Here is a 16392-nt window from a genome sequence, read left to right as displayed (position 1 = left end):
TCAACAGGCAGACCATTCCATAGTGTGTGTGTGTGTGTGGGGGGGGTTACACAAGAGTGAATGCATGTGTATGGGTGGTTGCTGACTTTGCCCATTTACTGGGTGGCACCTGCAGAAGTGAACTGAAACTGTCATAGCAGTGCACAGGCAGTCCTGCAAATATGATGGACCAAGTCCATGAAGGGTTTTGTATATGACCGCCAGTACCTTGAATTGAGCCTGGTTACTACCTATATCATTTTAAAAATAAAATATAAATAAAACAATTCTGCTACATTTCTAAGGCTTTCCCCGTTTCCCCTGTATTTCCATATAATTATAAATTACACCCTTCATTGGACAGGGCTTGCCTTCAATTTTATTTACTGTCTGATATAAGGTATTTGTTTATGCTAACACAGTCCCATATACTTTTCATAATCATGCTCTTAATGCAGCAATTGGTACTGAGCTGCCACTCTTAATAGCCATGAAGAAAACAGACACTGCTGATTCCGCTCGTGAAAGCAAGCTATTGGCACATCCAGTGTTACTGAGGTGATAAAAGTGAAAATTGAGGCAGTTGACGTTGATAGTTATCATTAAAGGCAACAAAATCACTTTATATTCTTGATCGAATCCAAATCAATTATATATTTTCTGATTAAAACACAGCTCCTAGCATTAATCTTTCGGAGCTCTGAAGAAGACGGGAAACGAAAATGCCAGCGCGGCCACAAGCAAGCCACTGTCTATAAACCTGTGCCCAGACTACTGCAAAGTTCCGTTCGGTTCCCTAGGTGTCGCTACGGAGCTTGTCTCTTTGTTCCCTCTCTGCTTCTCCTGAAATGGCAGAAGGGGAGCATGCGCAGGAAGAGCTACGGCCTTTCCTCAGATTCTGGTCTCCGTGGTTGCGCCGCCGCCGCCGCCGCGCCCGGATGTACCAGCTGACGCGCCCGGCTGGCCTCTGTCTCTGCAGACAGTAGGAAACAGCGTGAGAGGCTCCTGCCAGGGAAGAACCATTCGGGAGAAGGGGGGACTGTTGGTTAGTTCGTCGTCAACGCTGCGCTCCGCTGGCGGAGGCCGCATCCAAGCCCACCCTCTCAAGTAATACAGGAGACCGGCCGGCCCGGTTCCACGCTTTCTTCGTCCCGACGCGACTCTGGGAAGAGACTGCTCGCTTTCCCGTTATCGGCCGCAACGGCCCACAGCCGCCCTCTTCCTCGCCCCCGTCTCGCCTTGTGAGGGCCGTGGGCCAAAGACGCTGGGCGAGAATGAGTAGCTCGCGGAATAACCGGGTGATGGTGGAAGGCGTCGGAGCGCGGGTGGTGAGGGGCCCGGACTGGAAGTGGGGGAAGCAGGACGGCGGCGAGGGCCACGTGGGCACCGTGCGCAGCTTCGAGAGCCCCGAGGAGGTGGTGGTGGTCTGGGACAACGGCACGGCCGCCAACTACCGCTGCTCGGGAGCCTACGACCTGCGCATCCTGGATAGCGCGCCCACCGGTAAGAGCAAGGCGGGCAGGCTGATGGGCGGACAGTCTGCCCGCAGTTGTCTGTCTCTGGGATTCCTGCTTGGGGAAAGGAAATGGTGTGTTCCGCCTTCCTTACGCAAATATCCTCCAGGCGGCTGCCATTATTACATCCAACTTCGGCTATCAAACAAGTAAGGGGTGCTGGAAGGGGGGAGATTTTAACTAGCTAGGCGGCTTCCCGTCTTTGCTGGGAATCGCCAGACGAGTGTGATGGTGGCTGGCGCCTTCCCTTCCCTGGCGTGGTGTCTAAGGCCAGAACTGCTCTGGAGGGTGAAGCGGCCTTTGATGCCTGTCATTGTCGCTTTAGCTCTCGGATCTGCAGCTGGAATCGAGGGCTTCCCAAAGGCTCAGAGTGGGAATTATGACAGGCAGAACCAGGCTCGAGAAAGGCCTGGGGGTCGAGAGCATGTGTTGCTAGAGGGGGCTTGACTAGATGGAGAATGTACTGGTGGGGAGCACCACAATCTTTAAAGGCTGAGAAGCTAGCTGAACCGAACTCACTGGTACCACATAACGTTTTTAGAAGAGCTTTTTGTTTTATTGGGAGGCTTCAGAGATGTTATAGTAGTGAGAAGTTCTCAAGGCCCAGGCATCTTTTTTGTAAGTGGAATGTTGTTTTTATCTAGCAGTAAACATACTGTGACTCAGACATAATCTCAGCAATTTTTAAAAATGTTTTGTGTTTGATTTAATCTTTCAAAGAGGGATGAGCTGTTTATGCGATCAGAAACTTTAAAATAATCTAACACCAGTTAATCCTTCCCAGCCAAGAAGAACTACAGGGAGGAAGGCCCCTTCTTTCACAAAAACACTGTGGTTATGATGTTTATCCACAACATAGTCTTTGTGTCTGTAGTAAGATAATTTAGTAGTACAACCTTGATCTTTTTGTAATGCTCCATTTTGTTAACAGTAGCAATTATAGTTTGTGCCTTTTGTTTTCTCAAATTATGCCCATTGATCACTGGTCCATATATACTTACTCCAAAATGTGAGCTTTAGTGGGGTATTTCCAGATAAGTGTGCATCATCCTGACCTGCATAGCCTAGGCTAGTGGAATCTTGTCAGATCTTGAGAGCTAAGCAGGGTCGGCCCAGGCTAGTATTTGTATGGGAGACGTCCAAGGAATTCCAGGATTACTATACAGAGGCAGGCAATGGCACACCACCTGAGCATTTCTTGCCTTAAATCAGCTGTGACTTGACAGCAGCAACAACAAAGTGTTTATAGGAAAGTTGTCTTACTGTTCTTCAGTTGATGAATGCCTTTAGAAAATCTTCAGACATTGTATACATTAAATGTGGAAGGCGCACACAACCTAAGAGGTGATTAGCGCTTTCAATTTTGACTTGCTTTTACCTTTTAGATAGAAGCCTTAGAAGGGCCCTATTTCCCTTACTAAGCTGATACAGATTGCTATGGTCAGAGCTGTAATGTCATAACTTTATCCTAATTAGGTTTAGTTTTCCAGAATAATATTTCTAACAAACCTAATTGCTATATTGTACCCTGCCCTGAGCCCACTTGAAGGAAAGGCAAGCTAAAAATTGAATAAATCAGATCATTAATTGTACTGCAGTCTTCGAGTTATGGTGTATAAATCAGTGTGATACTTTTTGGGATGCTGGTGCAGCATGTTATTGATTTGAAAATGCTCTGAAATGAATTGTCATAGAATAATAGTCATACTAGGGCTTTATTGTGTGAGTAATTTATCAATCTGTCCAGTATATTTTTATCCTATCATTCCTCAAGGAGTTCTGAGCAGCATATATGGTTATTTCCTTAATTTTATCTTCACAACAGCCCTCTAAATCAGGTTAGGCTATGAGATTAACTGTTTGAAGGTCAGCCAGTGAGTTCCTTGACCACTAGAAGCATCTCTTTAACCCAGTTAATTATCTAAGGGTTTGAATTCAAAATAGGAGAGACTAACTTAGTAGAGGATATACATTCAATATAAAAGGTCTCATGCTAAAACCCTGTTGCCTTTAGCTATGTGATCTTATCCTGAGAAAGATTTCTGTTTGAGGCTCTGAAGAGTTCTTGCTAGTCTGATTGTACATTCATTGAACAAGTCACCTCTTTGACAGAAGACAGCAAATTTTAATATTAGGAGTCTTATGCAAAGTATCTAAAGCAGTGCTTTACACAAAGTTTACTTTGTATTTTTTTATTATTTTTAAATTATATACCACTCTTAAAACACCAGCTTTGAGACAGGTCTTTTTGTGTTCTTTAAGCACTGTGTTTCTATATGCTTTGCAATCATAAGTACTTGAAAATTAATGTTAATTGCCACAGTATAGTAAGGAAATATAAATTGTAATATACTCTAGGATCAAATTTATCCTAATGTTTAGTAACCTGTAGCAGTTGCAGAGTGATGTTTGTTTTATAAATTCCGATTGCTTGCAGTGTGAGTTGTCATTACTCTCTCCTGTTTGCTCTATCTTAGACAGTTTCCATAGGATAAAGTTGCTGTTGTCTATAATACTTACATCCTGTATAGTATAGTGTAGAAATGCAAGGAAATTTGTGAATACAAAGAAATTGCCTTTCCCATTCGACTTTGGAAAGAAGCATCTTTCATGTTTCCAGCTGGGTCTTGTAAGGCTAGAAGCACTGATGGGGTTTTTCTTGAAAATTATGAATCAGATGTTTTTCTGAAGCTTTAAATAGAGCATGATCACATTTAACATACTTATTTTGACTAATATTTAGTAAATAAATTAAAAGTACTTCATGTTAACTTTATGATCCAATAGCAACAAATGATTGAACTGAAATATTTAATTATGGAAAAAGTAATCAGATGTAATTGAAATGTTGTGTTCAGACATTTCCAAAGATTTATGTGGAAATTATTTTCATTGGAATAATGCTGGTAAAAATTTAAAGACAATGTAGCACATACTTCCCTTGGATTGTTTCAGTTTAAGGGAAACAAATCTAAAAGCACTGAAAAAATGATATATTCATTTTAGCATTCCAAATAATTTTTGTCCCGGTGTCTAAAATTACCACCAACCCACTTCCCTGGATTCTGCTGTCCTCCCCTACTCCCCACTTTGTTCTGAGTTGTGGTAATCCACAAGGGTTCTGCCACTACTTAGATCTCTTCAAACCTTCTAAACTCGGAAGGCAAACTTAAGAGGAGAGGAACATTAAATTATGACAGCAGCCTTGCCTTACTCTCTAAAGGCCATTTAAGTGCCATGCCATGTGTTTGGACTCTAGAACAGGGATGTCAAACATGTGGCCCAGGGCTGAATCAGGCCCCCAGAGGCCCCTGAGCAACTGGTTGTCATCTGCTTCCTTCTCCCTCTCTCTTGCTTCCTTCCACATAACAGCTTGCTTTGCAAGGCTTGCTCAATTGCACAGGAGCTACAGAGCAAAACCTCTGTTTCTTCATTGGCTTAGGCTGCTCCTTGGGGAGGAAGGGGGGGGAGGCAGAGTTCGCTTTGCCAGGTTCTCTCAATCCCACAGCAGAGCTACTGAGCCAAGCCTTTCTTCCTTCTATTTGCTGAGGCTCCTCCCCCTCCTGGTCCCCTGGGGAAGGAAGGAAAGAGCCAGAGCTTCCTTTGCCCAGTTCCCTAAATCCCATGGGAGAAATACCAAGAAAGCACCTTTAAGACCGAGTGCTAATGTTTTAAGGATGTTTAAAGTTTTTTTAAAAAATCTTTAGTTGTGTTTGCCTGTGTCCTTTATAAAGCTTATATCTCTGCTACCTAATCTTACATGGCCCGGCCCAACAAAGTCTCATTTATGTCAGATTCAGCCCTCATAACAAATGACTTTGGCACTCCTGCCCTAGAGAGTAGGCTGGGGCTCTTGGGTGGTCGCTGGGCTTTTGGCAGTGGCTTCTCGTGGTGTGCTCTGTTTTTAGGTTAAGGCTAAAAAACATGGAAAGTTCCCAAATAGTGCAGCTGTATATGGCAATTTGCCTACATCTTTTTTTGCCTTGCTTTTAACCTACAGAGCTGGGGTGTCTGAACTGTGGCTTGGAGGCACATGTGGCTCTTTCACACATATTGTGTGGTTATTGAAACCCCCACTGCCCCATCAGCAGGCTTGGAGAAGGCATTTGTTTCCTTAAATCACTTCTCCAAGCCAGCTAGCAGCTTGCAGAATGCACTTAAAGTTAAAGTTGCTTTCTTTTCACATCTTTCTCCCTCCCCATCTATTTCCTGCCTTTCTGGTTGCTTCAAACATCTGGCATTCATGTCTTACATTTCTCAAGCATCTGACATTTATTCTATGTGGCTCTTATATTAAGCAAGTTTGGCCACCCCTGGTACAGAGTATGTTATCCAAGTTGCCACCTGGAGGCTAGCAGCCATGTAAGCGACAAATTTGTGGAGCATTCAGTGTAGCTGTTGGTTAGCTGTTGCCAGACTCTTGACTTCCCACATTCATGATCAAGTGGGGGAAAGAGCACAGGCAGACACCTGATCTTTCTGTCACGTTTCTCATGGAAAATAGTGTGTGGTATTTGGGAGTACTGCTTGTCCAGCAAACTCTAGTAGTCAGTCTCCAGAATGCAATATTATGTATTGGTTGAGCAATTTACATAGAAGTACATTGGTACATGCATTCTATACACATGCAGTATACACACACATTCTATACATATGCAGTGTCACACATGAAGCTGTCTTCTGCTGAGTAAGAGAGTTGGTTTGTCAAAATCACTGTTGTCTACTTTGTCTGGTTGTGGCTTTCCAGGGACTCAGATAGAGGTCTATCATATCACCCACTATGCCTGAGCCTTTCAATTGAAGATGTCAGGACTGAACCTGGAACTTTCTGCATGGAAAGCAGGTGCTTTGCCGCTGAGCTCCCCCCACCCCGAATTTTTGAATGTGTGTTGGGACTTCTGAGTAGGTGGAAAGTAGCCTGATTGAGGGACAACTTGGTGGTAGACTTTTGGGGCAAATGCAGCTAAAATTGACATCATCATGTTAAATTCTATCCTTTGAAAAAAGTTCTTCCGATTATTGTAGTTCTCTGGTGACTTAAATATGGGTTTCGCATTTGGTTTCTTAAAAAGTCTCAATAGGGAAATGTACACAGTTAATCAGTTTTTCAGTTTCTTTCTCGGGGAGCGCAGGATATAAATGGAATAAAGTAAAATAAAAATTTCTTAGGGGCATCTTGTAATTGTCTCAGAAATCCTTTAATATTTTAGTTACAAAATATGTTTTATATTCTTGTAGGTATATATAAACTGTAAGGGTATGTCTACATTCATAAAGGTTTGTGGCAAGAACCTAGTGCTGCTGGATTCAGTTACTGAGATTATTACATCTGAGAAAATAAGAGTTAAGATGAATCACAACAGGTATCCATTTAGTGAAGCATTTTGTTTCTAGCATTGGGAAGCTTACTACCAAGGCATGATCCTGCATGGAGCAGGGGGTTGGACTAGATGGTCTGTATGGCCCCTTCTAACTCTATGATTCTATGAAAGTGGTAGCTTTTTGTCATTATGTCCTCAACATTTGTTACTGGGAGGCCTGTTGCTTATGAACATTTCATTTAGCAACCATAGCTAATAGTCATGGGTAGATCAATCCACCATGAATTTGCCTAATCCTTTTTAAAAACCACCACAGCATCTTATGGCACCGAAGTCTGTAAAATCTATCTATCTTCTTCATACAGCTGTCACCTTATGCAGAAATTAAAAAAGAAAAGGGATTACTTAATGATATTTTTCTGGTATTTAATTATATGTTGTCTGAAGAAGTCTTTTCTTCTTTTTGCCATGTGCATCCTTCTGATCTATCTTATCCAAATTCTAGTATTATAACAGAGTTTTTTACGACAATTTATTCCACAACACTCATAATTTTGTAAATTTCATATGTGGGATTTGTTACCCCCCCCCCCCATACTGCAGCTTTCCTTCATGTGGGAAGAACTCTTATTCCTTGATCATTTTTACTTGTTTTTTTCTACACCTATTCCATCTCTTTTTATGGGTATGGGGCCATTATTAAAACTTTTAGACTAGTCATTTTGTTTTCAGACTTCTTTCATGAATTTGCTTATTTCCCCAAGGCAGAACACTGTATACATGTTTTTAATGAGCTACCCTAATCACATCAAAATATTCTTTTGTGGATACTTACAGAGCCATCATGGAAGTATAAATAAGACTGAACCTTCAAGCTTCATCTTAAGCAGTATTGCATGTGTGCCTGATTTATGAACTGTCATAGATTATTATAAGTAAGTAGGTCAATTCCAGCGTTTGGCACAATTCATGGATAAATACGTGTCATAATTCAGAACCTGAATGCAGTATGTGATAAACTGAATCATTGGTACTGTGTAAAGAATGTGTAAAAGTTAATTAAATGTTCATGGCTGTTGGGTTTTTGCTTACACAACAAATGCATGTTCCAAAATGTTGTGTGTCTTCTGCTCCTTTTCACAGGAATTAAACATGATGGAACAATGTGTGATACTTGTCGCCAACAACCAATAATCGGTATTAGATGGAAATGTGCTGAATGTACAAATTACGACTTGTGCACGGTATGTTATCATGGAGACAAACATCATCTACGACATCGCTTTTATAGAATAACTACACCAGGAAGTGAAAGGTAAGCTGTTAAGGGGCTGGTTATAGGGATTGTATCCCACCAGCGCTGCCTACCTCTTTCTATAAACAATTTAAAATGCTGGTTCTTACCTGTGGGGCTCTAAACTGCTTGAGGTCAGGGTAGTTTAGAAGAACCATCTCCTTCCATATTATCTAGCATACCAATTAAGGTCTTCTCATGCCCTTGCTGTCTGTGCCTGAACCTACAGTGGTGCCACCTCACCTACGTTACTTTCCTAGGCACTAGACCAAATAATTTCTCTTTACTCAGGCTTATATTTAAGATCTTCAATTTTTTAAAAAAGTTGCCTTATGGTTACCTAAAATGAGAACTGGCTATATCAACATAATTTAAACTGAGAGCCAGTTGGGTGTAGTGGTTACCTGCGCGGACTCTTACCTGGGAAAACCAAGATTGATTCCCCACTCCACCTACACCTGCTGGCGTGACCTTGGGTCAGCCACAAGTTCTGTCAAGGCTGTCCTGCTCAAGAGCAGTTCTGGGAGAGCTCTCTCAGCCCCACCTGCCTCACAAGGGTGTCTGTTGTAAGCTGCTCTGAGACTCCTTTGGCTAGTGGGGTATAAATCCAATCTCTTCTTCTGCTTTTATGTGCTTTTATATTAAGGCTTGTTTTTCATGGCTGATTTCATTTACATGTTTTTCATTGATCTTGTTTTTAATTCTTTGCTGTTATTTGCTTTTTTCCATTTTAAAGTTTTGTTTGTAAGTCATCTCAAGCAGGTCTAGAGAGGCAGCATACAGAGTTTTAAAATATTTTATCTTCATATTTGGATCAAGAACTATAGTTATGAAACAGTATATGACTTCGCTATATAAGCAGCAGCTAATCTGAATTCTGCAATTTTTAGTATATCAAAAAGTGATTTCTTTATTAAAACAGGAAGAGAAAATATATTGATCAACTTGCTTGTGCTGTAGAATCTATAAAAGGTGCTTATTTCACATTAAATTTTAGGGTATTATTGGAGTCTCGACGTAAATCAAAGAAGATCACTGCAAGAGGAATCTTCACAGGTGCTAGGGTGGTTCGAGGAGTTGATTGGCAGTGGGAAGATCAGGATGGTGGCAACGGACGTAGGGGAAAAGTAAGAGTTCAGATACTTTCAAGGTCCCTTATCAATTTTTTTTAAAAGAACCTTACCAGGATAGGGGGTTAGGTTTGTCCCGCCTCCATTGAACCACATAACAACCCTGTGAGGAAGGTCATGCTGAGAAAGCACAACTGAGCAGTATCCTAACCATTGTATCATGCTGGCTCTCACAAAACTTCTATATCAGTCTGTATACTGTTAACTGTTCACATATTACAGTGAACACACATACAACTTGCATGTCCATGCTGTGTATAAGAAGGAGTCATTGACTGTGCACTTTACAAATCTAAATGGGCGCCAGTACCTGGATAAATGTGGAATTTCAATCACATATTCCAGGGATAGCCAACGGTAGCTCTCCAGATGTTTTTTGCCTACAACTCCCATCAGCCCCAGCCATTGGCCATGCTGGCTGGGACTGATGGGAGCTGTAGGCAAAAAACATCTGGAAAGCTATCATTGGCCACCCCTGACATAGTCAGCTGTATGTGCCTTGAATGTTACATGAGAATTATTCAACCCAAGTGTACACTGTCCACAGCTTGTGTATATGTTCACTGTAACTGTGTGAACAGGGCATGTGAGTGACAGGGTTCTAGCTGAGCTATTTACTTGAGGGTTGCTTCAGTCATATGACTGCTCCCTTTTTGACCAAAATATATGCTAAGAATAGTTTGTCTGCATTTGTGATCAAGAAAGACATGCTACTTGTAGGTGATATTACTTTGTAAATGGCTGTAATTGGTAACTGTTCCATTATGTGTTTTAACTCAGTAGTGTCTGTTCCTCTAGTTAGATCAGGTGGGTAGCTGTGTTGGTCTCAAGCAATAGAACAAAGTTAGAGTCCAGTGGCACCTTTCAAGGTGTGAACTTTGTGTGTGCAAGCACAGTTTAATTGTCAGACAATTAAACATTGTTGGTCTTAAAAGTGTCACTGGACTCTAACTTTGTTCTATCCCTGTTGTGTTGTTAGCATAGCTTCTCTTCCCTAGGCTGTATAGGGTACCACACAAACATAACAAGTGTGTGTTTCCCCCACTTTAAGGTACCAGAGGTGGCATAAATATGTCCCAACTTCTATTTACAAGTTTCAAAAAGAACTGTGACTGCTGCAAGACTTTCTTAATAGAAAGAAATGATCAGAGATGGAGCTGCACTTTCAGAAAACGAGCTACAGGAAAAAAAGAGCTCCATCTCTGATTCCTCTTTGGGAAAGGGTATGGTTATGGAAAGAGAGATGGCTGTTTTCCCAACTAGTGGAGCAGAAAGTGTTGGAATTTTCATGGTGATCTCTAGTACTGCTTCCCTTTCCTGTCACTGTCCACCTCTGTTGTTGGTCATTTCCCCTTGGCTAATCAAGAAATATGTTTTCTGGATATGAAGATACTTGGCTAAATAAAATAAAAATAAAATTGATTTTTAAAATACTTTGAACAGAAATTCTTACATCAAATACTTATTTATACATTGTGGGGAAATATCATTTTTGCACCAGATACATACATCTCTTTTTGATTCTGTTAGGTAACAGAAATCCAGGACTGGAGTGCATCAAGCCCACACAGCGCAGCATATGTTTTATGGGACAATGGAGCTAAAAACCTTTACAGAGTTGGCTTTGAGGGCATGGTAAGGAGTAATGTAACACAAAGAGTAAAATTGCTTTGTGGGGGAATGGAGGAATAGAAAAATGGTTTGTGCTGGGCTATTTATCTTCTTTTGTGATGTCCTTCTGTCAGTTTGCATGCTATTAAGCACTTCATTGTTCCTACAGCTGCATGGACGGTCATGCATATGCATAGGTCTGGTCTCAGTTTATTGAGGCAGATGACGTAAACTTTTGAGGTGGATTCTGTCTCACTGTTACTGGCAGATGCTTTTATTAATACGTTGCCTAAGAGGGCTACAAATTCCTAGAGAAATATAGTTTAAATGTTTCTTTATAATTGTAAATAAGTTTGCTGTTTTTCCACTCTAATAGTGGTCAGATATTTGAGTTAGCTTCCTAGTACAGTGATTGCTTAGTTGCAGTCTTGATCACTAATTTTATGTTCATTTCAGGTGTTCTAGGCTATAATTGCTATACTGTCTATAAAACAGAAGTAGAACCAATTTTTGCTTCTTCCTAGTAATCTAGATTATGAATCAACTTTCCTTGATAACAGCTGCCATGCATCTTTTCAGAAAAATATTTAATTGGAGAAGCGTTAAAACTGATGGTGTTTGGTCTTGTTTTTAGCCCTAGTAAATTATTATTCCATTCTTTTTAAGATTGGGATTTAATGCTGTCCATTGTTTGTTCAGATCAGTCATCACATTTCTCCCATTTTACTCATTTACAACCTGTGTCTTCCACTACAAAAGCTTTTTTCCTCTTTCTCCACTATGATGAATGCTGGATTTTTTTCTGTGGCATAAAATTTTGTATACACCAGTATCAAGACTACAGTTAATGGATGTAATATGCCATTAATGGAATTATACTTTTGTGTATCATGTTGGCATTTTACTTTTAGATGTGTCTGTCTCTTGATGGGAGAAGTGTTTTAAAACAGAAAATCTGTTTGATAAGAAGGTGATCTTGCACTGATTCTCTGTAAATTAGCCTTTGGATTTTTGTATTAAACATTTATCCGAAGTCATGTTTTCAGCTTTTGGAAGCAGCTCATTTGGTTTAATTTTGTATACTTTTTTTGCATATTTTTATTCTTTTTTTTTTGTCATTGTCAGTAAGGGAGAATACAGTTAATGTGATTTGTGTTGATAAATGCAGAGTTCTTGCCAACTTTATAAATGCAGCATAGTTAGACTGGGAGAGTACTCTTGTTTCTACTTTGTAGTTTATTACAGTTAAGATTTCAAAAGTTTGAGTTTGCTGGCCTTTCTCTTCATATATATACAACTGCTGATTATTGGCAGCTGTGTGAGCTGATTATGTATTGTTCTTTCCATCCTGCAGTCTGCGAGTTCCTCAAGTTTACTGGTCTGGGGTTTTCTCAAAGTAATAAAGAAATAGACAAGATCTTTGCTGTAACACATGGCTGGCTTATACACCACCTGTCCCTTTGTTTGCTCCCTTAGTTCCAGATGATATGAGTTAGAGAACTCTTCTCTTCTTGCTCTCTTCACCTCTTTAATGTAGGTGCATTGAATGATCTTTGCCCCAGGGGAATTGCTTCAGAGATAATACCAGATGGCTGCTGTTTGGATTAGAAAGAGCGAAACAGGGAAGGGGATATAGGGGTTCTTCTGTGTATACCCAATAGATATATGTTTTTAGATCAATTATTTTAATCTGCATCCTATGAATAGCACAATTAACCATAGCTTGCAGAAATCTTTTAAATATTAAAAATGATATATTTTGGTGAAATTGCTTAATTGCTAGTGTTGTCAGTGGAGCTTAAAAATGATGTATGCAATATGTTTATGCAGTCTTTATACTTAACCATATTTCAGGGCAAGTCCTCTTGAACCTGAAAAATTTCTTCAGCTTGTGATTTAAATTGAGAATATTACGAGCATGCATGTTGATTTTTGTGCCATTCACTGACTCCAAGCCTCAGACAAGGCATTTAAAGCTGCTGCAGCTTGGCACATGCCTATTGTTGAATGACTTGAACTCATACGTTCCTGTTCTATGTGTGCCTTATAGACATGTACATGTTTATTTATTTACATTAGACTTTTATCCTGGCCTCTCTGCAAGCAGACTCAGGGCGGCTTACAACAGTCGTTTACACAATTTAAAACAATAAGTCAATAAAATCTATAAAACATTAATACAATTAAAATTTAAAAACTATTCCATGGTGCTGTAACATTACTATGTTGGCGGTTCTGCTTTTCAGATGGTTGGTCACCGGGAACTCTAGCTGATGTCAGGTGGCAGCTCTCTCTCAGTTTAAGCATCGAAGGCCTGTCAAAACAATTCGGTCTTACAGGCCCTGCTGAATGTAGGAAGGTCCTGCAGGGCCCTTATGGCCTGCAGGAGAGCATTCCATAACTCTGGTGCTGCCACCGAGAAGGCCCTGGCTCGTGTCAAACACAACCTGGCCTCCTTTGGTCCAGGGGTGGACAGCAGATTTTTTGTCCCTGAATGCAGTGCTCTCTGGGGGATATATGGGGGAAAGGCGGGCCCGCAGATAAACAGGTCCCTGACCATAAAGGGCTTTAAAGGTCAATATCAACACCTTGAAATGGATTCGGAACACAATAGGTTGCCAGTGCAGCTCTTTCAGCACTGGCTGAATGTGCTCCCATCCCATGTAATTTAGAAAGCAGTAAAATAGTATCATGACTCAAAGCATTGAATGTGGCTGGGAATTTTAAGACTGAGTTATCTATCATGTAAAGGGGGGTGGGGGAGGATGAGGACTGGTTGATTTGGAGGGGGGAAAACCCTCTTTGCAATCACCATATGTTGTGAACAACAACCAGTTTACAAATTCGCCAATTCCCAATGTTAGAATCCACTAAATCCTCCCACCCCCAAACTCCTATTCTGCCAAAATAAATAAATACTGTCTGTTATGGTATCCAGCTTCACTTTTATCTGGGAGGAAGTACTGTAATTGCACAGTGAATGCAGTGGCAATACATTCTTGTCTGTCGGGCAAGACTACCATTGATGCCTCAGCTGCTGCAAGAGTTGTTGCTTCTATAGTTATGTTGACAATATTTGTAATTATAGAACATGTGCCAGCCATTCATGGGGCAGTGCTTTGTGATGCAGAATTTATGAGGAAAGAAAGGGAGCACTGTACAGTCGTATAATCCAGAGATTGGGGCCATGGACAGACAAGGCAGATCTTTCCACAAACTTGATTAAGGCCCTAGGTTTGCACAAAACTATTTTTTTTAAATTGAGCGGATCCCCTGTTCCCCAGGAATAGTAGAAGCAGTACCTGTAGCTTTAAGAAACAAATGCCCTTAGTTGCTCTTGCAAGATAACTCCAACAGTGTTGCTAGCCTCATTGGAGGGTTAACCCCCCATTAATAGAAGCAGTACTTGTAGCTTTAAGAAACAAATGTCTCCCATGGCCATTGTAAGGCAACCACAACAGTATCACTGCCTTTAAGCCTTAGTTTCTGTTAGAAGAAGGCAGCAGGAGGGGGCAGGGCTCATGTCAGGGGCTGTTTTTGGCCTTTGAGGGAGGGCTCACCAGGGCCAGGCCCATCAGCAACCACCAGGTGAGTTGCTGCCACATGATGTGAATGACTCCCCCAGGCCCATTCGCCTACTACTAGGAATGGGCGCGAACCACATTATGAGCCAAAATTCAATCTGAATTCTGGCTGGATCGGCGCTTGAGAGACAATGTCTGGCATGCATATGGTTTCCAAAGAAATCGCCAAGCTTTTGGGTGCAGCTCAGGGCTGTTTAGTAAACAGAACCCACCCAGAAACTGTGGTGTAAAAATAAACATTTTTGCTAAACAGTAGTGTGGTGTTCTCCAGCCTTGGAAACACAAATAGGGAGCATCCAAAGCTTGACAGGCACTGCTGCCTGCCAATAACAGAGTTCTCATTTGTCCACAATGGGACTCAGATCTATGTAAGTATAGGACAAACACATGTTACTTTTGTTGGCTTTGTGGTTTTGGATGGAGATGGTGTACAAACGAAAGAGCTTTGCTTCTAGGCATGGTAGGGGGATTACTTAGCTAGCCTAGTCAGGGGCCAGTCGGGCTTTCTTTGCCCTGACTTCCACTGTGTTGTGATTTGGGTTTTGTTTGTTGCTGCTACGGGTGAAAAAATTGAGATTGAATTCCTCTTTCACATAGCATCTTTGTTTAGCAGGATTTTCCTGTATTCTGCTTCCTTGACAGTTTCCTTTTTCTTTTCATTTTATTTCAAATCTCCCCCCTCCCCTACTTTGGGTTGCAGTAGGTTGAGTAATTACTTGGGGTGTGGTGGAGTTGGCTGCTTTTGAGGGGCTTTAACTTAGTTCTCTATTTTATCCCACCACACACACCTGGCTGCTTCTTGTTTTGGGTGATCTGTATTTTACGGTCCACTGACTTGACTTTCCTGACCACTGCTCTCCACTTGAAACACTCTCCTACTGATCTGCTTCTCCTTGAGGGGGGTGATCTGTATTTGTCAGCCTGCCTCCCCCACCTTGGCTTGGGGGGCTTGTTCCAGAGTTACTGGGTTGACTTCCCTTTACTTCCAGCTCTCAATTTGGAATCCCCCTCTCTGACCTGCTTCTCTTCTGGAGAGCCATCGATCTATGCCTATCTGTCTGCTGTCCTGCCTGCTTGTCTGTTTCCTTCTCTGACAGCTGGCCCACCTCAGCTGTGGTTGGATTGGGTGCTTGATTATCATGAGAGGGGATGGAAGGGGTTGTACTTGTGACCATGGGTGGATACCATCACTTTCCCCTGTGCCAAGTGGTCATGGGCAATGAGCACAGCCTCTCCCCACCGTGGAGGACACCTCCAGCACATCATTGGGGTCTTGGTGACTACTTTTTCCTGCTCTGACCATGTGGCTCTCAACTGCTGCTCAAGAGTTTTTGGTATTGCTACCTAAGCTGCAGCACGAAACTCTGTTTTAAAGGGAAGATAGTGATAGCAGTGACTAGGGTGGTGGTGGTTGCGAAGCATCTTCCCCTTTCACGTCCCAAGATTCCCAGCTGTCAGCTGCTCCTGTTTCTATTAGTATGCCACCATCTAACGCTCCCCAGTCCAATGCCAGGAAACAGCTGTGTCTTCTACCTGCTCCAACCATTGGCGTGGAGACACGGTTCCACTCCACTGCATGGAAGTGTTTCTGCACCCTGGGGAGTGCCACCTCTGTGTCCGGAGGGTCAGGGACCCGCAACACTTGGCCACCAATGTTCTCTGGAGGCGTCTGCAAAGGACACACCCCAGTTTGTTGCCGCTGAAGGAAGGAGTGTTGGCCACTAGTGGGAGGTGGAAAAGGCCCACTCCTATTCAGCAGGGAGAGGCAGGGGAAGAGCATGCCACTCAAAGAGGAGGGCTCTGGGTGCTGTGGCTGAGACTACAAGGCAAGCTACCCTCCAAGAGGTTATGCTCACAGTGCTGGAGGAAAGGGCAAGAGAGAGGGCTCAACAAACAATCACTTACCCCATCAGACAAGTGTACTGAAAATGAGTAGCAAGTGCACTGAAATAATTTATA

General features: G+C 42.0%; 1 protein-coding gene across 1 annotated transcript in view; it reads left to right on the top strand.

Moving 5' to 3' along the window:
• Positions 1-849: 849 nt before the first annotated feature.
• MIB1 (MIB E3 ubiquitin protein ligase 1) overlaps positions 850-16392 on the top strand; it is an 83502-nt gene continuing 67959 nt past the window's right edge. The window contains exons 1-4 of the mRNA XM_060243908.1: positions 850-1482; positions 7958-8129; positions 9106-9235; positions 10769-10873. Coding sequence (XP_060099891.1) covers positions 1254-1482; positions 7958-8129; positions 9106-9235; positions 10769-10873 — 636 coding nt within the window. The 5' untranslated portion in view covers positions 850-1253. The remainder of the gene's footprint in view (positions 1483-7957; positions 8130-9105; positions 9236-10768; positions 10874-16392) is intronic.

Source organism: Heteronotia binoei, chromosome 7 (genome assembly GCF_032191835.1).
Source record: "Heteronotia binoei isolate CCM8104 ecotype False Entrance Well chromosome 7, APGP_CSIRO_Hbin_v1, whole genome shotgun sequence".
Classification (NCBI taxonomy): Eukaryota; Metazoa; Chordata; class Lepidosauria; order Squamata; family Gekkonidae; genus Heteronotia; species Heteronotia binoei.
This window is presented reverse-complemented; position numbering and strand designations above follow the sequence as displayed.